Below are 25,888 nucleotides of genomic sequence, written 5' to 3'. Positions count from 1 at the left end.
TGGAACAAAGCCCGGGAACACTGAGCGACCTCCAGGAACACGGATTGACCAAAGGGATAACTAGGACAGTGGCACTAACTGTACCATGAGGAACAGCCATCTGAGCCTTGGATTCATTGGCACCAAGAAGATTAATCAACAGAATCATCAACAGTCCCAAAGACACCTATTAGAGAAAAGACGAGTAGAAGAGGTAAGAACACATGCAACACCACAAAGAGCAACACAACACCAGTAAAACCTAAAGACCCTACAACAGCAAGACTTGAACAACCAAATATAGATGAAGCAGAAGAAAATAACCTAAAAAATAACTTCAGGAGAATGTTTGAAACTCTTAAAGAGGAAATGAGAATTTCTCTCAAAGAAATGGAGGAAAAGACAAACAAAAAATTGGAAGACATCAGCAAATCCCTTAAAGAAAACCAAGAAAAAGCAATTGAACATATGAAAGAAACTATTCAAGATTTGAAAGCTGAAATAGAGACAATAAAGAAAATACAAGCTGAGGGAATCATAAAAACAGAAATGATGAGAAAGCAATCAGGAACCACAAACAGAAGCATGAACAGCAGAATACAAGAGATGGAAGAGAGACTATCAAGCACTGAAGATACAATAGAGGAAATAGACTTGTCAGCAAAAGAAAACATTAAATCTAACAAAAGCTTAACCCAAAATATCTAGGAAATATGGGACATCATGAAAATGCCAAACCTAAGAATAATGGATATAGAGGAAGGAGAAGTTCAACTCAAAAGCACAGAAAATATTTAACAAAATCATAGAAGAAAACTTTCCCAACCCAAAGAAAGACATGTCTATGAAGATACAAGAAGCTTACAGAACACCAAATAGACTGGATCCAAAAAAGTCCTCTTGCCACATAATAATCAAAATAATAAACATATAGAGTAAAGAAAGAATATTAAGAGCTGCAAAGGAAAAAGGCCAAGTAACATATAAAGGTAGACCTATGAGAATTACACCTGACTATTCACTGGAGACAATGAAAGCCAGAAGGTCATGGTGAAGAGTTATGCAGACATTAAGAGATCATGGATGCAAGCCCAGAAAACTATACCCAGCAAAAGTTTCAATCACCTTAGAAGGACTAAACAAAATATTCCATGACAAAACCAGATTTGACCAATACCTAGCCACAAACCCAGCCCTACACAAAATACTAGAAGGAAAACTCCAACCCAAGGAAGTTGGCTACATTAACAAAAGCAAAGATAATTAATGGTCTCATAGCAGCAAATCCCAAAGAAGGGAAGAATGCACAAATTAGCATCCCCAACAATGAAAACTAAACTAACAGGAGATAACAATCACTGGTCATTAATATCCCTTAACATAAATGGACTCAATTTACCTATAAAAAGGCACAGGCTAACAGATTGGATACGAAAACAGAATCCATCCTTCTTCTGCATACAAGAAACACATCTCAACCTCAAAGGCAGACATTGTCTCAGAGTAAAGGGTTGGGAAAAAAATATTCCAATCAAATGGACCTAAGCAGTTGTAGCTATCCTAATATCTAACAAAATAGACTTCAAACTAAAATCAATCAAACAAGACAAAGAAGGACATTTCATATTAGTCACAGGAAAAATCTATCAAGAGGAAATCTCAATACTGAACATCTATGCCCCAAATACAAGGACACCCTTATATGTAAAAGAAACACTTCTAAAGCTTAAATCATACATTAAACCCCACACACTAATAGTGGGAGACTTCAACACTCTCCTCTCACCACTGGACATGTCAGTCAGACAAAAAATGAACATAGAAATAAAGGAACTAACAGATGTTATGACTCAAATGGACTTAAGAGAAATCTATAGAATATTCCATCCAAACAAAAAAGAATATAACTTTTCTCAGCACCTCATGAAACCTTCTCGAAAATTCATCACATACTCGGTAACAAAACAAACTTCAACAAATACAAAAAAATTGGAATAACCCAATGTATCTTATCAGATCACACCATGGTTTAAAACTAGAAGTCAATAGCAATACTAATTCCAGAAAGCCCACAAACACATGGAAATTAAACAATACTCACCTGAATTATGAATGGGTCAAGGAAGAAATAAAGAGAGAAATTAAAGACTTCCTGAAATTCAAGGAAAATGACCACACAACATACCCAAATTTATGGGAGACAATGAAAGCATGTTAAGAGGAAAGTTCATAGCACTAAATGCCTACATAAAGAAGCTGGAAAAATTTCACACCAGTGAATTACTGGAACATTTGAAAACTTAAGAACAAAAAGAAGCAAACTCACCCAAGAGAACTAGTTGGTAGGAAATAATCAAATTGAGAACTGAAATCAACAAGATAGAAACAAAGAAAACAATACAATGAATCAATGAGACAAAGAGTTGGTTCTTCAAGAAAATCAACAAAATAGAAAAACCTTTATCCAAACTAACCAAAAGGCAGAGAGAGAAAACCCAAATTAACAAAATCAGAAATGAAAAAAGGGACATAACAACACACATAAAAAATACAAAGAATCATCAGGTCATATTTTGAAAACCTATACTCCAAAAATTGGAAAACTTAAAGAAAATGGACAACTTTTTTGATAAGTATGGCTTACCAAAATTAAATCAAGACCAGATAAGCAAATTAAACAGATCTATAACTGAAGAAATAGAAATAGTCATCAAAAGTCTATCAACCAAAAAAAAAAAAAAGCCCAGGATCAGAGGGTTTCAGCTCAGAATTCTATAAGATTTTCAGAGAAGAGCTAATACCAATACTCCTCAAATTATTTCACACAATAGAAACAGAAGGAACATTGACAAAATCTTTTTATGAGGCTACAATTACCCTGATACCCAAATCACAGAAAGACATTACAAAAAGAGAATTACAGTCCAATCTCACTCATGAACATTGATGCAAAAATACTCAATAAAATACTGGCAAATCGCATTCAAGAAACATCTGAACTATCATCCACTATGACTGAGTTGACTTCATCCCAGAGATGCAGGGATGGTTCAACATATGAAAATCTGTCAGTGCAATCCAACATATAAACAAACTGAAAAATAAAAACCATATGTTCATCTCATTAGATGCCGAAAAAGCTTTTGACAAAATACAACATCCCTTCATGATAAAGGTCTTGGAACAAGCAGGATACATACCTAAACGTAATAAAGGCAACATACAACAAGCCAACAGCCAACATTAAAGTAAATGGAAAGAAATTTCCAGCGATCCTACTAAAATCAGGAACAACACAAGGTTGCCCACTCTCTCCATATCTTTTCAATTATAGTTCTTGAGGTCTTAGCTAGGGCAATAAGACACCAATAGGAGGTCAAAGGGATACAAATCAGAAAAAAAGAAGCCAAACTCTTACTATTTGATGATGATATGACAGTTTACATAAGCAACCACAAAAATTCTACCAAGGAACTTCTACAACTCATAGACACTTTCAGTAATGTAGCAGGATACAAGATTAACAAAAAAAAAACAGTAACTCTCCTGTACTCAGATGATAAAAGGACTGAGAAAGAAATCAGAGAAACATCACCCTTCACAGTAGTCACAAATAGCATAATATATCTTGAAGTAACTCTAACCAAACAAGTGGAAGACTTGTATGACAAGAACTTTAAATCTTTGAAGAAAGAAATTGAAGAAGACACCAGAGAGTGGAAAGATCTCTCATGTTCTTGGTTAGGTAGAATTAACATAGTAAAAATGGCAATCTTACCAAAGGCAATCTATGCATTCAATACAATGCCTATCAAAATCCCAGCAAAATTCTTGACAGACCTCAAAAGAATGGTACTCAACTTCATATGAAAAAGCAAAAAACCCAGGATAGCCAAAACCATCCTGTACAATAAAAGAACTTCTGCAGGCATCACAATCCCTGACTTCAAACTCTACTACAGAGCCATAGCACTGAAAACAGCCTGCTATTGGCTTAAAAACAGACAGGAAGAAAAATGTAACTGAATCGAAGACCCGAGTATTAATCCACACACCTTCAGACACCTGCTTTTTGACAAAGGAGAAAAACATATCATATGGAAAAAAGAAAGCATATTTAACAAATTGTGCTGGCATAACTGGATATCAACATGTAAAGGAATGAAAATAGACCCATATCTATCACCATTCACAAAACTCAAGTCCAAATCGATCAAAGACCTCAACACAAAGCCAGATACACTGAACCTTATAGAAGAGAAAGTGGGAAGTACACTTGAACACATTTGCACAGGAGACCATTTCCTAAATATAACCCCAGCAGCATAGACACTGAGAGAAACAATTAATAAATGGGACCTCTTGAAACTGAAAAGTTTCTGTAAAGCAAAGGACATGATCAACAAGACAAAATGACATCCTACAGAATGGAAAAAGATCTTTACTAACCCCACATCAGACCGAGGTCTGATCTCAAAAATACGGTCATCAAAAGAACACATAATCCAATAAAATAATGGAGAGCAGACCTAAACAGAAAACTCTCAACAGAGGAATCCAAAATGGCTGAAAGACACTTAAGGAAATGTTCAATATTTTTAGTAATCAGAGAAATGCCAATAAACTCCATGATTCTATCTTATACCTGTAAGAATGGCCAAGATCAAAAACCCTGATGGCAACTTATGCTGGAGAGGTTGTGGAGTAAAGGGATCACTCCTGCATTGCTGGTGGGAATACAAGCTGGAACAGCCCCTTTGGATGTTAGTTTGGTGATTTCTCAGAAAATTAGGAAACAACCTTCCTCAAGACCCAGTAATGCCACTTTTGGATATATATCCAAAGGATGCTCGAACATGTCATAAAGACATGTGCTCAACTATGTTCAAAGCAGCATTGTTTGTCATATCCAGAACTGGAAACAACCTAAATGCCCCTCGACCAAAGAATGGATAAGGAAAATGTGGTACATTTACACAATGGAGTACTACACAGCAGAAATAAATAACGACATCTTGAATTTTTCAGAACAATGGATGGAGCTGGAAAACATCATTTTGAGGGAGGTAACCCAGAAAGACAATTATCACATGTACTCACTCATAAGTGGTTTTTAAACATAAAGCAAAAAAAAAAAACAGCCCACAAATAACAATTCCTGAGAACCTAGACAACAATGGGGACCCTAAGAGAGACATACATAGATCTTATCTACATATGAAGTAAAAAAAGACAAGATCTCCTGAGTAAATTGGTAGTATGGGGACCTTAAGGGAGGGTTGAAGGGAAAGAGAGTGATAGGGAGGGGGGCAGAGAAATATGTAGAGTTCAATAACAATAATTATAATAAAAAGAACTGGCTGAGAAAAATACACTGCTTGCTTGCACTTTGTTAATCTATGACAAGTTTTTAGACATGAATTACAGTTCCTGGGTAATAATTTGTTTTAACTGTAATATGTAAAATGTTTAGTCATACAAAGGTAATGGGGAACATGCTGCTTTTCATTGTAATCATTCATTTGAAGAAAAATTGAATGTAACCACATTGCCATTTTTATTTTGCTTGAAAGATTTTTTGGGGGCATAAAAGCTAAAAAGAGAAAAAATAAAGAAGGTAGAAGGAAAATATCTGGGAAGATGTAGAAGGAAAACAACAGGGTAGAGTAACAGAACAAAGAAAGAGCAGATTAGGAGAAGCAGAAAGAAAGATAAAGAATGAAGTTTTGACCCCTCAGATAGTCTCCTGGCGGGGGGCGGTTTCACAGACTCCACACCTCCTCCTCAGTACCTGATCTGCTAAGGTTCCCTGGGCAGTGGGGTATGACTTTAACATTGTGATTGCATAAAGTCAACAGCCACGAAGTTATTGGAAATGAAGAAGGTGTGTAGGAGTTTCTTTTGGTTGGAACATGATGATTTAAGTTTGTTTCTATACACCTAAACCTCGGATGCATAGATTTAGTTGGGTTCATATAACGTATTTTAGGAAAGGGTATTCATTTTAGAGGACCTTTGCAACAGCTAACAAAAACAGACTGAAAAACAAAACAACTACTCCTGCCCCCAACAACCCAGAAAAATTAATATTATCAAGGAAGAGGAATTTGGAGGTGAAAGAGAAATAGAGAACTGAGTGATTGTTCCATTGTAGGAGAGGTGGGTGTAGAACGAAACAGGTAGCAAAGTGCACAGGGAACAGCTGCAAGCAGGCCAGGCAAAATTGAGGAAGCCATCATCTCCCAACAGTTAGCAGGAAAAGAACCAGCAGGTTTGGGTAGTATGCCAAGTCTCATCAAAGATGACTGATACATGGACAGGAGGAGCCGTTCACATCCATTTCAAGAACACTTTGGTAAATTAGCAGAAGTGAAAGCCAGCATCTAGTGATTCAAGGAACTAGTGGAGATGAGGAAGAGAAAAAAGAGAAATTCAATTTCTAGAGGAAAGGTGAGTTAGTTTTAAGTTAGGGACACCATGAAAGTGTGGGGACACTGAGAAGTCAGAGCTTGCTGGGGTGGAGGGAAAGGAAAGGAAAGAATGGAAGCAAAGTCCTTCTGATCAGTGTCGGGCTCTTTATAACTTCCATGCTCGGAGAAACCTGGAACTGCTCGGAATTAGCTCACTCCTTCCTCCCCGTTCCTGGGCTATACACATATTTCATCAAGTTTATCACCTAAGATGTAGTCTTTAGTGTGTACTCCATTAAATGCTGGAGAGTCCCCAGGGTCATGGATCTGTCCCTTCCAGCTCTTCCTGGAGATATTTGTGGTCATAAAATCACTAGGAGTGGGATTATATTGGTTTTTGGGTGATGGATTGTGTGTGTGTGTGTGTGTGTGTGTGTGTGTGTGTGTGTGTTAGGGTCTCATATAGCCCAGGTCAACCATGAACTAACTAACAAACCAATTTGTATAATTAAGGATGACCTGACACTTCTGATCTTCCTCATCCTAGTTCCCAAGTACTAGGGCCACAGCCACCACACACTATGGTGATCTCCATCTTTGCTAGGCAGCCTCTAACTACTCAGGTAGTTGAACATTAATAGACTTGGTTTCTGCAAAGAATGTAAGAAGGTAAAATAAAATTGAGTCTTAGTACTAACAGGAAAATGAATGGTTTTTATTCTGTTTTTCATCTTTGTTTACAAAATATTTTCAGCTTCTTGAAGAAAAAGCAATCATAAAAGAACTGAATTTTTACAGGATTGGAGTGTACAAAATGGCATTCACTTGAAAGGCAAAACTTAGCATGCCTCAAGTCATCATTTCCAACAAGATTCTCGGGTAGATCCGTCAGCAATGGGCACTGTGGGGACACAACATCACAGCACATGCTCAGTACCAGCTGCCTGGGGAGTCCTTTTCAGAGGTCTCCAGTCAGGCAGGATTGGGCTGTGTGGACTCCTAGTGTCAATGAAGAAGAGTTTCAGGGAGGGAGAGCCAATGCCGGCATAAATAGGTGTTAACTAGAGACAGAAAGGAGCTTCAGAAAGTATAAAGCAGATCTGACGGTGTGAATGTGAGCATCTCCAGGGAGTCATCTCAAGTGTGGGTTAAGATTTTACTTTTTAATTAAAACACACATATATGCCAGTGCCTGTGTGTGGGTTTGTGTATGCGAGTGCAGAAGAGGGTGTCGGATCCCTGGAGCTGGAGTTATACGTGGTTGTGAGCCTTAGGTTGTGAGTGAGAGGAACTGAACTCCAGTCCTTTGCGAGAGTTGTGCACACTTAACCGCTGAGCCTTTTCTGTAGTCCCTCAAGTGTTTTCACTGTGTGTGTGTGTGTGTGTGTGATCTTTCTCAGTTACAGTGTTTACAGACCATAATTTACTCAATATTTTTGTTTTTGTTGTGTTTGTCAAGACAGGGTTTCACTGTGTAACAGTCTTGGCTGTCCTGGAAGACACTGTAGACCAGGTTGGCCTCGAACTCACAGATATCCTCCTGTGCCTCTGTCTCCCAGGTACTGGGATTAAAGCCTGTGTCACTATTGCCTGGCATTATATAAAGCATGTTTTCAATCCCAATTGGCAGATGTGTTCAGGTGATTTTCATTGGTCAGTAAAATGAAAATGAATCAGATTCTCTAAATACAGGAGGCCACTATGTGTTTCTCTTACAAGGAGCTGTTATTTTCTATGACCCGGCTCCAAAATGATAAATGTGGAAAAAGCTCAACAGAATTACTGTGACCCATGGCCAGACTCTTAGGATATATACAAATGAGAAATATTTGTTGTTGTAAGTTATTTGAATATTGTGCATGGCTTCTTCTAGTGTATATGAGATATGATAACTTTAGAAATATATTTTGCTGAGAGAGAAAAACCTCTGAGTATCTGTGACTGGAATAAAGTGGTATGTAGGAATATTTATCACCATGGAAATACTCAATAGGTTTAACAATTACACAGGACTGTATATACTCTGTCATATCTGGTTTCCTTTCTTGAAGTACTCAGGAAGTTACTGAATAAAGAATGGTGTGGGAAGGGGAAGGTCTGTGGAAGGGTCAGGCGTGGGGCAGCAATGGTCTCTCTGAGGGTGTGAAAATCCAAGCTGGGTGACCGTGCAGAGTGCTGTCTTGACAACAGAACTGGAGTCCAGGTATTGAGAGAAATGCCAACATGCTGGAGAGAATGTGTCTGGATTTAGAAGTGAGTCTCTAAGCAGCAGCCCGGTGTGAGGTCAGAGCCTGAGAGGTGAGGAGGGCAGCCCTGCTATGGATTTGTCACTTGGAGGGAGTCTGTGCTCAAGCATAGCGAGGAAAGTAGCAACTCATATGTCCCGACCTGTGGGGAGTCAGAACACCAAATAGGTGTGTGTGGGGGTACTGATGGTGGAACTGAGCATTTGAAAGGGTGAGGAGGGCACCCCTGCAAAGTGTGGAGGGTGCCTGCGTGTGGTGAGGAGGGCACCTGTGCATGGTGAGGAGGACATGCAGGCATGGGTGTTAGCTCCATTGTGGGTTGGGATTCAGGGACATAGAGGTTGAAAGGAGCTTCCTTGCACAAGGCAGACCAGGTGTGGGTAAAGAGCATCTCTATGGTGGACATCAATGTGGGACCTTAGTGTCTAGTATGGTAAGGAGAGAATCCTTGCCTGGTTGGGGATATCCAGGGATTGGGTCTTTGTGGTCAGATAGGCCAAGGACGGTGTCTGTGCAGAAGGCAGAACTGGTGTGGGTTTCAGAGACTGGCAAGGTAAGGGTGCTGTCTACCTGGGGTATAGCTCTGTGTGGCCCCTCAATACCTTCAAGAGTGATGGGGGCTTCTGCCTATAGAGGTGACCTTGACAGACTGCTAAAGCCTCAGGGGGAAGTGGAGACGCCTCAGGGATTAGCACCAGGAGTCAGAGGACAAGCCTGGTGAAGGAGGGTTTCATCAGCCATGGGGTGAGAACTTCAGCAAGGTGTCTGGTCCTGAGAGGGAACATCCAGCTAAAGGAGGAAGGCATCCGTGCAGGGGACAGAGGCCATAGGCTCGACCTGAGGCTGGAGCCCATCCTGGAGAGGCAGGCGTAGTGGAGGGCAATGGGCAGCATCCTAGAGAGTAGCACTGGAGAGCCAGCAATCTAGATAATGTACATAGTTTTTTTTTTTTTCAGCCACAGATCTATGTTAGAGATGCAGAAATTTGGGAAATAAAATGAAACCTGTGGCATCACATTAAAATGGGGGTAATAGTTTTTGGTATGTTTGGATACAAACTGGAGAGAAAACCTAGAAATACACACACACACACACACACACACACACACACACACACACACACACACAGAGGCTTGCTGTGTGTGAATGCGGGAGTAGCTAGAGGAAATCCCAAGAAGGGGAGTGTTTGGAAGAGATGAAGGCCGCGCATGTGGGTCTGAGCTAGAGGTTTTCTACAGGAGGAACTCAAGTGATCCCAATTTTAACAGCTAGTTTGTTTCCCCTCCCATGTATTGTGATCCATTAATTCTCACAACCCATTAATTGTCCCAACAGAGCAGGGCAGGGAGCCAGACAAGAGAGGCACCAGGAGAGAGACAGCTTCCTCCCACAGCTGCTACCCAGAGCTCTTTCAGGATGTGGCCAGTGGCACGGTGAGTGGAGCGGCTCATGCAGTGAGTTATGAATTCACGTACTCAGGTGCAGCTTCAGAAGCAACCGGACTGAGCCTTGCCTTCCCGCTGCTGGAGGCAGCTGAGGGGGAAGTGGGGGCCCACACAATGGTGAGGAGACCAAAAAATGTGGTAACAGAATTTGCCTGTTCCGTCAAAATGGATGTCTTTGTGCCTTCAGCGTTTGCTCACGTTGTCTGGTTTCGTCCGAAACCATTTTTTGCTTATAGACGGGCATGAATTTATGTTTGCTGCAGAGTGTTTTAGGACAGATCTCTGAGGGCATGGTTCCTCTTCTCCTCTCCTTCCTCTTTCTTTCCTTCCCCCTCTGAGTTCCCACTTTATAGATTTGCATAGTAGCTGAGTAGGCTTGAATGCTACAATTCTTATTTTCTTGTTTTAAGATGTCGCGTCTGTGCGTGTGTGGCCCAAGTGATTCTGTGTTGGGGTTTCTCATCCGCACGTGATATATCCCAGTGGGAAATCCCTCTTCTCTTATACAATTGTGTACTATGACAACTTATCACCGTGTTCGGTTCTCACATACCCCGAGTTTTTGGGAGGAGACGAGGTGCGTTACCTGAGGGAGGCAGGTCTTTTCTTGATATGGCTTCAGAAATCACGTATGCAGAAGTGAGATTCAAGAATGAATCCAGCTCCTCAGGCCCCTACTCAGATTCTGCTACAGGTAAAAAATATTCTGGACTTAATGTAGGGGGGAAGATGAAGGAAGGGTGATGTTGGTTACTGATTCTCTGAGTGCTCTTGACTGGGATTTGACTGGTGTCGCAGTGGGTTGAAATGCTTGCAGAGTGACTTTAAGGACGGTAGAGCTGTTTAGTGGGAAAGAAAAGTTCTCTTGGCATTTGTTTTGTTCTTTCTGTTTACAGAAATTATTCCTTGCATCTTGCTGCCTTTCCAGCTATACAAAAATGAACAGAAAACGAAATAACACTTTTTAATATTGAGCGCTCCCCTCTGTGCTTGACAGGATATTGCAACTTTATGAAAACTGTTTCTGTGTTTGGAGCTTTTTTTTTTTTTTTTTTTTCTTGAAGGAACTTTTTCTTTTATACTGTGGATCAAAGCAGAGCTTCTCCCTCGGCAGGCAATTGCTCTGCCACTAAACTGTACCTTCATCTAGCAACTGTTTTCCAGCCACAAGACTGGACTAACAGACTAACTTTATGCTAAAGAAGTGGAATACAATTAGAGATAGTTAGCTCTTTTTGTACATGTGTCTTTAACGTTTGGGCAGTCTGGAAGTTATTTGAATACCTAGTGCCGCAACCACAGCAAAGAAAACCAAGAAAACCTGATGATACGAAAATGCGCTTATGCTGGGTGGTGGTGGCGCACACCTTTAATCCCAGCACTCGGGAGGCAGGCAGATCTCTGTGAGTTTGAGGCCAGCAAGGTCTACAGACGAGTTTTAAGACAGCTCGGGCTGTTACCCAGAGAAACCCTGTCTTTAAAAAAATGTACTTATGATACTGTGTAAAAGAGAAATCGTAGGCCAGATGGCAGTATTTAGTGTTGCCATGTGCGACAGCACATTGTGTGTGCATCCTTTCACATTTGCCGAAAGGACCAGTGCAGTGGAATTCCAGCACCCCTGAGGCAGAGGCAGGAGGATCACTGCGGATTTGAGGCCAGCCTGGACTGCATATGAGTTCCAGACTAGCCTGGTCTACATAGTGGAAGCCTAGCTCATTACACCTCCCACCAGCACCCCCCAAAAACACCCATCAAAGTGTTTTTGTGAATATATTTGTATGTATATATACATACATATATATTCAAATTATTTTTCAGATCTCAAAATACTAATATCGGTTATTTCAATATTGTGTGCGTTTATTCTTTGTAATGTTTTTATAGTGGACATTATTTTTCTATTAATTAAATATCCACATGTTAGCCTTGGTGAGCTCCCAATAGATCAGCCCCACTGTCTCAGTGGGTGGATGCACCCCTCGTGCTCCTGACATCCTTGCTCGTGTTCTCCCTCCATCCGCTCCTCATTGGGACCTTGGGAGCTCAGTCCAGTGCTCCAGTGTGGGTCTCTGTCTCTATGTCTCTATCTCCATCCATCACCAGATGAAGGTTCTATGGTGATATGCAAGATATTCGTCAGTATTGCTATAGGATAGGATCATTTCAGGTTCCCTATCCTCAGCTTCCCAANTTTTTTATATTTATTTCTTTATATGAATGTATACAACTGTGTGCCACAGTCATAACACATCAGTATTAAAAGACAATCGAAGTATTCACTTTTCTTTTTCTTTTTTTTTTTATTACTTTAATTTTTTTATTGAGAAAAGGGAAAAAAATTCTGCCTCCTCCCAGTTTCCCCGAGTTCCCCCAATACTCTCCCTCTCACTTTTCTCTCCCCATCCCCCCTTATCCCCATCCCACCCACCCCCAAGATCCCAATTTTCTACCCGGCAATTTTGTCTACTTCCCATAGCCAAAAGGATAACTATATGATTTTCCTTGGGTTCACCTTCTTATTTAGCTTCTTTAGGTTCACCAGGTATACACTCCGTGACCTTTACTTATGGCTAGAAACCAATTATGAGTGAGTACATCCCATGTTCATCTTTTGGGGTTTGGGTTACCTCGCGCAGGATAGTGTTTTCTATTTCCATCCATTTGCATGCTAAATTCGAGAAGTCATTGTTTTTTTTACCACATCATAGTACTCTAATGTGTATATATTCCACACTTTCCTCATCTATTCTTCCATTAAAGGGATCTAGGTTGTTTCCAGGTTCTGGCTATTACAAATAATACTGCTATGAACATAGTTGAACAAATGCTTTTGTCATATGATAGGGCATCTCTTGGGTATATTCCCAAGAGTGGTATTGCTGGGTCCAGGGGTAGGTTGATCTCGAATTTCCTGAGAAACCGAAACACTGATTTCCAAAGTGGTTGCACAAGATTGCATTGCCACCAGCAATGGATGAGTGTACCCCTTCCTCCACAGCCTCTCCAGCAAAGGCTATCATCGGTGTTTTTGATTTTAGCCATTCTGACAGGTGTAAGATGATATCTCAAAGTTGTTTTGATTTGCATTTCCCTGATCGCTAAGGAGGTTGAGCATGACCTTAAGTGTCTTTTGGCCATTTGAACTTCTTCTTTTGAGAATTCTCTGTTCAGTTCAGTGTCCCATTTTTTAATTGGGTTAATTAGCATTTTAAAGTCTAGTTTCTTGAGTTCTCTATATATTTTGGAGATCAGACCTTTGTCTGTTACTGTGACTGAAAAAGCATGGGATAAAACGGGACTCTCTGATCATGGCGAACAATGAGGGCTGATGAGAAGCCAAGGACAATGGCACGGGTTTTTGATCCTACTTCATGTTCTGGCTTGGTGGGAACCTAGCCAGTTTGGATGTTCACCTTCGTAGACATGGACGGAGGGGGGAGGACCTTGGACTTTCCACAGGGCAGGGAACCCTGACTGCTCTTTGGACTGGAGAGGGAGGGGGAGAGGAATGGGGTGAGGGGGAGAAGGGTGGGAGGAGGGGGAGGGAAATGGGAGGCTGGGAAGAGGCGGAAACTTTTTTTTTCCTTTTCTCAATTAAAAAAAATCCACATGTTAGTAATTGTGAGATGTGGAGGAGAAGGGAGATGAGGAGGGAGGATGGAACTTACTACTCATGAAATGATTGTGGTTCTCTTTCCAGCTCCCAAAGTGAAGCCCACCCCACATCTAAGTAAGCCTGGTTTTCCTTCGCTGCTTTTTACATCACTGATGGCCCTTTTCCTGCTGTTGGCCATCTCATTCTTAGTTGCTTTTATCTGTAAGTATCCCAAGCGAACCACTGGGCGACGTCTGCCTGAGGTGACGGGGTGGGGGTGGGGGTCCACTGTAGCCCTTGACATTTAACAGAATACGAAGAAGAGATATTCTCTGAGGAAAAATAATTCAAGGGATTGAATTGTTACTTTTACTTTGCCCTTGGATTTAGCTATTATCTTGGGATAAAAGTATTCTTTCTCACTAGGGAAACTGAAGTGTATTTATGAGTGTATATGGGGTTGTGAACTCTGTGGAGTGTTGTCTCTGTTAGACTGAGAGATCAAATCTGTATTTTCTCATTGGCAATGAGAAGTCGAAGTCAAGCTGTGTGTGTAGACAGGCTGTGTGTGCAGACAAGATGTGCGTGTAGACAAGATGTGTGTGTGGACAACAAGCTGTGTGTGTAGACAAACTGTATGCGCAGACAAGCTGTGTGTGTAGACAAGCTGTGTGTGACGAGGTCTCCTTCATCTTGGGATGAGCTTGTCGACAAGAAGGAGCTAGGATAACCAAGAAATGTTCTTCAGCTAATTCCTAATTGCTTCTGTCCTGCCCAGGACAAGTAAAATCTATAAGCCAACTGAGCAAATGGGTGAATTTCTGCTCATCAAAGATTAGAAACGCTCTGAAAAGTTTAAATGCATGCAAACTAGTATATTTAGGATGTTTTACTCACTCGTTCATCAGTCAGTATCAAGTAGTAGCCGTTTACTGTGTGTCGTGTGTCACACAGCGAGAACCCGGACTCTGTTCTTGTCAATGAATCAGTGGCAGTCAGGTGCAGTCACACATTCGTACCAGCTATCAGGATGTTGAGATAGGAGGACAGCAAGTGCGGAGCTAGCCGGGACCATGTAAAAACTTTGTGTCGAAAAAAATAATGAAGAAAAACTGGGCTAGTGTCTGCAGCACTGTCCAGGAAGTCTTGTGCAGACAAAGATTTCCTATAAGAGGCGACATCTAGAGCTGTATATCAAGAATGTCACAGAATTGTGTGAGACAGAAGCCTGAATAGCTGAAGCACACAGGGCTAAGAAATGACATTTCCCTAGGTAGACAAAGCAGGGCCAGAGCATTGTGGTGCTCCTTTATGAAAGACTTAGTTCTTAGTCCTAATAATATAGTTTTTATTAAGTAGGTTTTTTTGCTAAATAAATTGGCATAAAATTAATGAGCTAAGATGACTTATTTATCTTATGCTTCTACAGTATGGCAATTTAGGTGGATCTCCCCTGAGTGGCTCTTCTGTTCCTAGCTGAACGTAGGCATGCATATGTGGTCAGTTATGGGTCCAGGCACCTTTATACGATTCCTTGGGATAGCCTGGGCTTGTTTACATAGCAGATTGCAGACTTCTAAGATTGAAGGCGACCATGAGCCAGGCCTCTCAAAAATTTTAATGTGTAGGCTGGAGAAATAGCTCAGTGGTTAAGAGCACTGGCTGCTCTTCCAGAGGTCCTGAGTTCAATTCCCAGCACCCACATGGTGGCTCACATTCATCTGTAATGAGATCTGGTCCCTCTTCTTCTGGCTGCAGGTAGACAGAACNCCTTCTTGCACACAGAGTAGAAGTACTTGCAGGCAGTAGAAGAGAAGGAAGAGGGGCACAATACTCCTACACAAAGTTAAAATAAATGAATAAATCTTTAAAAATAACTTACAAGTAGATCAGAGTGGACTTTGCACATTCTCTTGGCTAAAGAAAGTCTGTGTGAGGCTCACACAGAAGACTTTACCTTTTTTTACCTTTCTTTCTTCCTTCCTTCCTTCCTTCCTTCCTTCCTTCCTTCCTTCCTTCCTTTCTTTTTTTCTTTCTTCACCAGGAAAATTTCAAAATCATGTTGCAACGGTGTGTGGATACAGAAGTTAAAAGTTGTGTTTGTTTGTTTGTTTGTTTGCAAAGCCTCATAGTCATGGAGAACCATTGCAGCATTCCAAATATAAAAGCGATGCAGCTAAATTTATATTATCGATGGCACTTTTGCAGAAATCTGAAAATGGAGCCATTAGAACAAAGAGAGAAATGGGAAGGGCAGTTTGTAACCTGATAATGCTGTAAGAGTCTGAAGGACATGAGAGGAGGTGGCATGAGTGGCAAAGGGCACAGGACCAAGGAAATACGTTCTTGGTGAATATCGGGATCCAGGGATTAAGAGGTCCAAGAAGTGCAGTGTGACTTCAATATTCTGATGATGCGAACTCTGCAACAGCAACCATGAAGTAATTCAAAGAGGTAGACAGTAAACAATAAGTCACAGGTTTAAGTTGGTAGGTACTGATTTGAGTTTTGGGCATACTGAGTCAAACCTAATATGTTTGTGTTTAGTGAGCACAGAATCTTGCACACATAGGTAGCAAGCAAGACCATAGCAATACATGACATCACTTAGGAAGATTCTGCATGAGGAGAAGGGACAATAGCAAGACTGTAAGAAGTGTGGCATTTTATAGGTGTGGATGGAGGGAGAAGAGATTATAGGAGACAAGAAGTGATGGCAAAAATGGTGAGCCAAAACCAAGGCAGAGCAATGGCGTGAGAGCTGAGCAGGAAGAGAAGTGGGGTCAAGTCTAACAGCAAGATGGCTGATAAGTGCCTTGGGATATTACTGAGCATTCATTTCAAACTTGTTGTTAGTGAAATGGAGAAGGCAAATGTGGCGGGGTGAGGAGGATGAGGACACAGGAAGGAAAGTGAAGAAATTCAGCTCTAGAGAGAAGTCAGTCAGCTTCAAACCAGGAGAGAGCGAGAGTGTGTGCACAGAGGAGTGAGTCTGTCATGGTGAAGGGGGTTTAAGGAGGAAAACATGGATGCATAGATACATGCTGGGTTATTTTTTATTTCAGATTCTAAAATACCTAGAGCTACCCAGAATTAGCCAATCCCCTTTCCTCCCAAAGCCAAGGCAGTTTCATCCTTAAATATTAGTATCTATGTCTGCTTCCCCTCCCCCGAGAGTTTGCATTTTCATCTTACATTAATCACTGAAGGGTATAACTCACTCTCTTCAGAGCCATGACAACAGGCCTGTCCTGCCTTTTAAACCACTGGTCTTTCTATGAGTCCTGGAAGTACCTGTGATTTCAAAATAGGAGGCTGAGGACTCCATTGACAGTGGGATTATGGGGATCGTAGTCAAGCCCTGTCTATTTAGGTAATCAGAACTTAATACTAGTAAATAGAAAGTAGAGAGCCACAATTCTTTCATGAAACTGAATCATTTTGGTTCTGTTTGTTTGTTTGCTTTACAGTTTATTTTCAAAAGTACTCTCAACTTCTTGAAGAAAAAAAAGCTATAAAAGATCTAATTCACTCAGAATTGAGCTGCAAGAATAACCATTCACATATAGAAGGTAAGAATTTAATGTGCCTAAGAGTTTGGTTGCTGGCTATAGAGTGTAATGGTTCCATATAGGTCTTTCTTTTCTTTCTTTCTTTCTTTCTTTCTTTCTTTCTTTCTTTCTTTCTGTCTGTCTGTCTGTCTGTCTGTCTTTCTGTCTGTCTGTCTTTCCTTCCTTCCTTCCTTCTTTCTTTCCTTCTCACCTTTCTTTCTTTCTTTCTTTCTTTCTTTCTTTCTTTCTTTCTTTCTTTCTTTCTTTCTTTCTTTCCATTTATTCTTCTCGCATCCATTACATCACAGCTGCCATTCTCCTTCTCTCCACTCCTCCAGTTCTCTTCTCCACCTCCCCTCTCCCCCACATCCACTCTTCTTCCATTTCACTCCAAAAAGGAGCAGGTCTCTCAGGGATATCAACTGAACATGGCATAACAAGTAAGACTAGGCACATACCCTCATATCAATACTGACTAACGCAAGCCAGTAAGATGAAAAGATTCTCAAGAACAGCAAAAGAATCAGAGACACCCCTTTTCCACTGTTAGAAATCCCACAAGAACACCAAGCTACACAACCATAACATGTATGCAGTCTGGTATCCTCAACCTTTCTGGCTCCTACAGACCCTCCTCTCCTTTTCTTCAGGGTTCCCCAAGCTCTGTCTAAAGTTTGGCTGCAGGTCTCTGCATCTGCTCCCATCAGTTGCTGGATAAAGCCTCTTGGATGACAATTGGGCTAGTCGCCAATCTATGAGCATAGCAGAATAGCATTAGGAATAATTTCATTGACTTTTGCTTATTTTTGTGTTTGGTTCTATCTTAGGTCTCTGAGCCATTAAGTTTCAGGTTCCTGACCATCCAGGCAGTATTGGACATGGGCTTCCTCTTGTGTTTTGGGTCTCAAGTTGGACCAGTCATTGGTTGGCCACTTCTACAAGTTTTGTCATACCTAAGAAATGTAGAATAGTGCATGAATTCTTTGCCTCCTTCTTATATTTCTCTTTGCTTTAGTTTCTCCCCTTTGTAACCCCCTTCTCCTTTAAGAGATAGGTTGAAGCTTTCTACAGCCACAACTGCAGTTCTGGGCCATAAGAAAAGCTGACAAGTTATTGCACCACAAGACTCTTATTGTATCTACAAAGAATGCTTTGTGTCCCTGAGAAATAGCCTGGTGACCTCTCTAGTGCCAAAGAATTGCTGTTGTATGTGTATATAAATTGTAGATTTTTGAACGTCAAGGAATAACAATAAAGGAGATGACCAGAATAGCACATGTGGGAATTTATTCCCTACCCCTCAGACGCAAAACCCTTAAGCTCAGTTTTGCTCGGCTATAGCCTCGAAGAGGTGGACTCTCAAGTTACTATTAAATTTACTTGGACTTGAGTTTTGTGCAGGGTTATAGATATGGATTTATTTGCATTCTTCCACAGGCAGACATTCAGTTAGACCAGCATCATTTGTTGAAGATGTCTTTTCTTTCATCATATATTTCTGGCTTATTTATTTAAAAAAAATCAGGTATCCATAAGTGTGTGGACTTATGTCTGGGTCTTTCTCTGAATTCCATTGATCAATGTATCTGTTTTTATGCCAATACCATACAGTTTTTTTTTATTACTATAGCTCTGTAGTACACCTTGAAGTAAGGGATGGTGATACCTCTAAAAGTTCTTTTTATTGTACAGGATTGTTTTAGATATACTGGGTTTTTTTGCTTTTCCATATGAGATTGAGAATTGTCCCTCCAAGATTTGTAAAGAATTGATTTGGAACTTTGATGGGGATTGTGTTGAATCTGTATATTTCTTTTGGTAAGTTGGCTATTTTTACTATGTTAACCCTACTGATCCATTAGCATGGGAGACTTTTTCATTTTCTGATATCGTCTTCAAGTTCTTTCTTCAAAGACTTGAAGTTTTTGTCATACAAGTCTTTCACTTGCTTAGCTAGAGTTACCCCAAAATATTTTATATTATTCTTTGGTTATTGTGAAAAGTGTTGTTGACCTGATTTCTTTCTTAGCCTGTTTGTCATTTCTAGGAGTGCTATTGATTTTATTGAAGGTGTTTATCAACCATAGAAGTTACCTGGTAGAATTTTTGGGGTCACTTATGTATACTACCACATCATCTGCACATAACGATACTTTGACTTCTTTCTAATTTGTATCTCTCCAATCTTCTTTAGTTGTCTTATTTCTGTAGCTAAAACTTCAAGTACTGTATTGAATAGATATGGAGAGAGTGCACAGCCTTGTTTTGTTCCTGATTTTAGATGAATTGCTTTGAGTTTTTCTCCATTTAATTTGATGTTGGCTATAGGCTTGCTGTAAATTGCGTTTATTATGTTTAGGTATATTTCTTGTATCCCTAAACACTCTAAGACTTTTAACATGAAAGGATGTTGGGTTTTGTCAAAGGCTTTTTCAGTATCTGATGAGATAATCATGTGGGCTTTTTCTTTCAGTTTGTTTATATGGTGGATAATACTGACTGATTTTCATATCTTGAATGATCCCTGCATCTCTGGGATGAAGCTGACTTGACCACAGTGGATGATGTTTTTGATGAGTTCTTGGATATGGTTTGGGAGTATTTCATTAAGTATTTTTGCATCAATGTTCATGAGGGAAATTGGTCTGTAATTACCTTTCTTTGTTAAATCTTCGTGTGGTTTGGGTATCAGGGAATTTGTGGTCTCATAAAAAAAAATTTGGCAATGTTCCTTATGTTTCTACTTTGTGAAATAATTGGAGGAGTATTGGCATTAGCTCTTTGAAAGTTTGGTAGAATTCCATGCTAAAACTGTCTGGTCCTGGGCTTTTTTTAGTCAGGAGACTTTTAATGACTGCTCCTATTTTCTTATGGGTTATAGGTCATTTAAATTGTTTATCAAACTTTTATTTAGCTTTGGTAAGTGGTATCTATAGAGAAAATTATCCATTTATTTTTGATTTTTCAGTTTTGTGAAGTATAGATTTTTAAAGTATAACCTAAGGATTCTTGGGGTTTCCTCAGTGTCTTTCTTTTTTTTTTTTTTTTTTTTCATTTAAAGAACTGCTTGGCCCATGAACTCTAGCCCTTACAGGCTAATTCTCGCACCTGGACTAGCCCATTTCTAGTAATGTTTGTAAGCACCCCAGGTGCGCTTACCAGGAAGATTCTAGCCTATGTCCATCTTCATCGCGTGTGCCTCAGAGAGCAGAGCTATCGCGTCTACGCGTCTACCCGGGAGAGCTGAGCATGGCGTCTCTCTGGGAGCAGAGCAGAGTCTGACCTCACTTCCTCTTCCGCCCAGAATTCTCCTCAGTGTCTTTCTTATGTCCACCTTTTTTTTTGTTTCTGATTTTGTTAACTTGGATATTCTCTCTCCATCTTTTAGTTAGTGTGGGTAAGAGTTTGTCTGTCTTGTTAATTTTCTCAAAGAAGTGACTCTTTGTATTGTTCTCTTTGTTTCTATTTTGATGATTTCAGCCCCCGGATTGATTATTTCCTGCCATCTCGTCCTCTTGGGTGGATTTATTTCTTTTTATTCTAGAGCTTTCATGTGTGCTGTTAAGTTGCTGGCATGAGAGCTCTCCATTTCTTTTTGTAGGTATATGTAGTGCTATGAAATTTCCTCTTGGCAACTTTTGTTGTCTCCCTTAGACTTGGGCATGCTGTGCATTCATTATCATTGAATTCTAGGAAGTCTTCTATTTATTTCCTGTGTTTTCATAGGTATAGTTAACTTCGTTGGGTTGAAATTTTCTTTCTAGTGTCTTCTGTAGGGCTGAAATTGTGGATAGATATTGTTTGAATTTGACTTCATCATGAAATATCTTGCTTTCTCCATCTACGGTGATTGAATGTTTTGCTAGGTATAGTATTTTGGGCTGACATTAATAGTCTCTTAGAGCATGCAGTGCATCTGTTCTGGCCCTTCTGGTTTTTAGAGTCTCCCTTGTGAAAACAGGTGTAATTCTGATAGATCTGCCTTTATATGTGGCTTGCTCTTTTCCCCTTGCAGCTTTTAGTATTCTTTCTTGTTCTGTATGTTTAGTGTTTTCATTATTATGTGGTGAGGGGACTTTCTTTTCTGGTTCAATATATTTGGTGTTCCATAAGCTTCTGTACCTTTATAGGCAACTCCCTTTTTTAAAAAAGATCTATTTATTGTGTATACAGTGCTCTGCCTGTATGTATGACTGCAGAGCAGAAGAGGGCATCAGATCTCATTATGGATGATTGTGAGTCACCATGTGGTTGCTGGATATTGAACTCAGGAACTCTGGAACATCAGACAGTGCTCTTAACCATCTTCTCCAGCCCAAGAACTCCTTCTTTAGATTAAGAAAATTTTCTTCTATTGTTTTTGTTTCTCCTGGTTTCTCTGTCACCTCCATTATAAACACTGCATTTAAAAAAAGATTACTCAATCAATTTTTTTCAATTATGAAATAGAAAAACACGTTATTACAGATATAAAGAGTTATACTTACAACATGTTTGATGACTAACAAGGGGCCCTGGTGTTAGTGCAGATGGATGGAGACAGGGGTGGCCTGGCACCCGAGTGGGGGCGCTCCTTGTTGTATCTGAGGAAGTGGGATGTCCCAGCACCTATGTGGTCTCAGCACACGGTAGCTTTTAAATGACTTCATGACATCTCACTCACATCTCCTTCCTCCCAATAGACAAAGTCTGGAGCTGTTGCCCAAAGGACTGGGAGCCATTCAGTTCCCACTGCTACTTCATTTCCACTGACTCGGCATCTTGGAACAAGAGTGAGGAGAAGTGCTCCAACATGGGTGCTCATCTGATGGTGGTCCACAGCCGGGAAGAGCAGGTGCATGCTGGGAGTGAGTGGAGCCTGGGCCCAGCCTGCTGTCTGCCCTTTTTACTAAGAGGGAGTTTTGTTGACATGGGTGTTGGTGCTGTGGCAACAGAAATGCAGTGCCTGAGGGTGGAGAGAAGGATGGAATGTTTCTGTTTGAAAGACCAGTTTGTGATTTCAGCACTCTAAGGCTTCCTGTAGTACCAGCTGCCTAACAGAGGAGGGCGCAGAGCTGACTAGGGAAAGGGGATCCAATCAGGAGAGTCAGAGCCAAACTTCAGAAATGAAATATCTGGGGTTATGAATGGAGAATGATTAAATCTGTAAAATCCTCTCATGCACAACCTTCAAGAACAGTGTTAGGGAAGAAAAGAGGGGAGGAAGAATTCATTATGACCATGGACAGAGATCGTTTCTGGTGTCATGGAAATCAGGTCAATGAGGGATGACTTTGTGTCTTGGTCAGCTGGGGAAGATGGCACTCCCCGGAGTGGGGGCTCTTCCAGTCCTTGATCCTCTTTGTCTTCTCATCTCTGTGTGACCAGAAAAATGTCAGTCAATCTATCACAGTGTACCTCTGAAATGTACAATTATTGTGTATTAATCCAAAATTCGAAAACTAAGGGCCTAGAGAGATGAACTAGGATTTGATTATTATGTATTTGCATATGTGCATCTAAAATAATTTTTAAGAGATCTTAACAGATCTATAACAGAAAAAGAAGCACTCAATCCAGGCTGAATGCTATGTCTTTTTTTCCTCTTAGGATTTCATCACTAAGATCCTGAACCGTAACACTGCTTATTTTATCGGGCTTTCAGATCCAGGTCATCGACAGTGGCAATGGGTTGATCAGACGCCATACAATAAAAGTGCCACGTGAGTCTAGAGTTACTCAGAGGAGTCCTGGGTCCTGTACCATGAGAAGACTTTAGGGTGTTCCAGCTGTTGATTATAAAACCAAAACAGCTCAGTCCTGGTGTGGGTGCTGGGGATGGAGTTACTTTTATCCCTGTTTACTCATCGCAGGAGTCCTGTGAGACACGTGTTGCTGACACTCCCAGGAGAGATGAGGAATTGAATTAGAAGAGTGTAGGATGTTAAGTACCCAGGGTGCCCAACCAGGTGCTTACAGATGGGGGGGGGGTTACTGTGCTTTCAGCCACTCATCTATCTTTGAAAAAGTCGGATCTATTTTTATTTTTATTTGTGTATATATGTGTCTCTCTGTGAGTGTGTACCACGTGTATATGAGTGCTCATGGAGCCCATAAGAGCGTGTTGGGTTCACTGGAGCTGGGGTCACAGGTGGTATGACTGTACCAATATGAGTGTTAGGAACAGAACTCTCACATCTTACTCTCACGTGTTCTGGAAAAACAGAAAACATTCTTAATGTCTGAGCCATCTCTTCAACTTTCATTTATATCTTCATGAAGCACAATTAATAAAAACTCAAAGAGAGAAATTGGGGTTCAACCTGAAGATCCAAAAAGCAAAGCAGCCAGTCACTGACTCTTACCTCAACCTCAATCTGAAATGGTGATCCTGCCTCCAGGAATCTCAGAATGAGGTTGTGACTGAGAGATGTGCTGTCTCCTCCCATTTTATAATCCTCTCTAGTTCTGGGATTAAAGGCACACATCACTACCACCTGGTTTTTATGGCAAACTAGTGTGGCTACTGGGATTAAAGGTGTGTGTCATTGCTGCCTGGTCTGTAAGGCTGGCCAGTGTGGCTGTTTTACTTTTCTGATCCTCAGGCAAGCTTTATTTATTAAAATACAAATAAAATGCCAGTACATATTTATAATAAAATTTAATGTCTAGATCATAACTGATTATTTATCATAAATCAAAAGCCCTCAATCTGATATTGTTATGTGTCATATTTATGTAATTATTTAAAAACTCCAATATCTTAGCATGCTCCCATATTCTATCAGATGTCTGTTGTGAGGAATAGGTAGTGATGTTGTCATTCTCAGTTTTCAGAGAAGAAAAATAGGAATCTAGGATTTTAAATTACTTGTTCTAGTTGACAGAAATAAGTAGATTTTCTAGATATTTTAACTAGCTTTCCAGTCTCTAAAATAAGAGTGTTGTAAAATTAAAAATATTAAAATATGAGAAAAAGAAGAGACCTTCTCAATATATAAATAAGCACATGGATTGACAGTCCCCGGGTACCAAGACCTAGGGATGAAGTAGCCCCTAGGATGTGTGCTGGGAGAACAGTTAAGTAACAAGCTGAGAGAATATTAAATGCGGCGGGCTGTGTTTTCCAGGAAAAGGTCAGATATGGGTGGTGGAGAACGGTTGATTTGTCCACACTAGATCTGATTTCCAAAGATTCCAACCTCATTCCCAGGCTTACTTACTCTTGCTTTCTCTTTCCCAGCATTACTGTGGAAACACCTGATGTTCTTTCCTCTCTTGCAGGTTCTGGCACCCAGGTGAGCCCAACAATGACCGCGAACAATGTGTTATATTAAATCATCCATTTTCTAAGTGGGGCTGGAATGACATCCCTTGTAGTAAAGAACAGAGGTCAGTTTGTCAGATGAAGAAAATATACTTGTGAGAAAGCAGTCTCCATGGACATGGGGCCGCATTTTTATCCACCATGACACAGACACCTGGAGAGTTTCTCATGTGGAAGAGATGTCCACAGAATTTTATTAGGCAGCAAGTGATTGTTTATCATATATACTTGTCTATTTATCCACATACTCCCTCATGAATGACCTTTTATTTAGAATTTTCCGTGAACCAGATCACTATACATTGATCCTTTTTTTCCACACCATTTATTCTCACAATTGTATGATATGTTCTCTCCATCTATCTATGTTTTTTTCTCTGATTTAATCTGCCTTTGGCTTTGTTGACATGTACTTGAGAAATAAAATTCTATATATTTAAATTATAATGTCTGGATTATATATATAATATACTGTGAAATAGTTATACAAAGCAGGTTAACACCATCCATGTCTTAATATAGTTGCTATTGTGTGTGTGTGTGTTAGGAACACTTAAGAACTTTCTAAGAAAGTTCAGATACTAATTGTTATCACTATATTGTATATCAGACCCTCAGATTTTATTTGGCAGTTTATGTCTTTTCCTCAACATTTCAGAGATCCCGACATCTGACCCCTTACCACCCAGATTCTTCTCTCTAATTCCTGTGGTTTACATTTTCAGACATTGTCTGTAAGTACTGTTATACACTGACCCATCTTTGATTGTTTCCTGTAGACGAACACCCTTTACAGTCATCCACTGTTACACATCAGCGGATGTTCATTTTATGGTGGACTAGTATCTAATACACACAGATAGGTATTAAAATTTATGATCCAACAATCTACTGACATACAAGTTGTTTGCAAGTTTTCACCTTTGTGAGTGATACTGCAAAGAGCATAAATATGGATGTCTTTAGGAGATATTTTTATGTTTCAGTCTATGTATCCCCAAGCGAGATGGCTATATAGTGTATAATTCCATAGCCAGTTTGGAGGCGCTTCTGTACTTGTTTATGTAACGGTTGTACCAGTTCAGTTTCCTGGCAACAGTGCATCAGAATTTTACCCTTAAATATTTTGTGTTTTAGCATTCTTAGACATGGATTTTTTCTATTTCTATGAAACTGAAAAAGACTTTTCTATGATTACCACTTATCCAGCCAGTGTACAAAGCTCTTTATTGTTGTAATTAGGAGTGGCGGGGCTGCGTCCCCAGCACCCCGGCCGCCTGGCTAGCTTATGCTCCGAAATAACAACACACAAATTGTATTCATTTAAACATTGCCTGGCCCATTAGTTCCAAG

The 25,888-nt window shown here is 40.3% G+C and overlaps 1 protein-coding gene across 2 annotated transcripts in view; it reads left to right on the top strand.

Moving 5' to 3' along the window:
• Positions 1 to 24,947, top strand: part of LOC126514892 (C-type lectin domain family 4 member A-like) — a 47,842-nt gene extending 22,895 nt beyond the window's left edge. The window contains exons 1-6 of one of the 2 annotated variants that reach the window (XM_050164118.1): positions 10,464 to 10,774; positions 13,784 to 13,900; positions 17,149 to 17,250; positions 21,912 to 22,063; positions 22,819 to 22,931; positions 24,493 to 24,947. In XM_050164118.1, coding sequence (XP_050020075.1) covers positions 10,693 to 10,774; positions 13,784 to 13,900; positions 17,149 to 17,250; positions 21,912 to 22,063; positions 22,819 to 22,931; positions 24,493 to 24,634 — 708 coding nt within the window. In that variant the 5' untranslated portion in view covers positions 10,464 to 10,692 and the 3' untranslated portion in view covers positions 24,635 to 24,947. Of the gene's footprint in view, positions 1 to 10,463; positions 10,775 to 13,783; positions 13,901 to 17,148; positions 17,251 to 21,911; positions 22,064 to 22,818; positions 22,932 to 24,492 lie in introns of those variants that run through there. The other variant, XM_050164119.1, reaches the window with a different exon arrangement.
• The last annotated feature ends 941 nt before the right edge of the window (positions 24,948 to 25,888 follow it).

The sequence above is a fragment of the Alexandromys fortis genome, unplaced genomic scaffold (genome assembly GCF_014885135.2).
Source record: "Alexandromys fortis isolate MF-2015 unplaced genomic scaffold, M_Fortis_MF-2015_v1.1 scaffold_150, whole genome shotgun sequence".
NCBI classification, from domain to species: Eukaryota; Metazoa; Chordata; class Mammalia; order Rodentia; family Cricetidae; genus Alexandromys; species Alexandromys fortis.
This window is presented reverse-complemented; position numbering and strand designations above follow the sequence as displayed.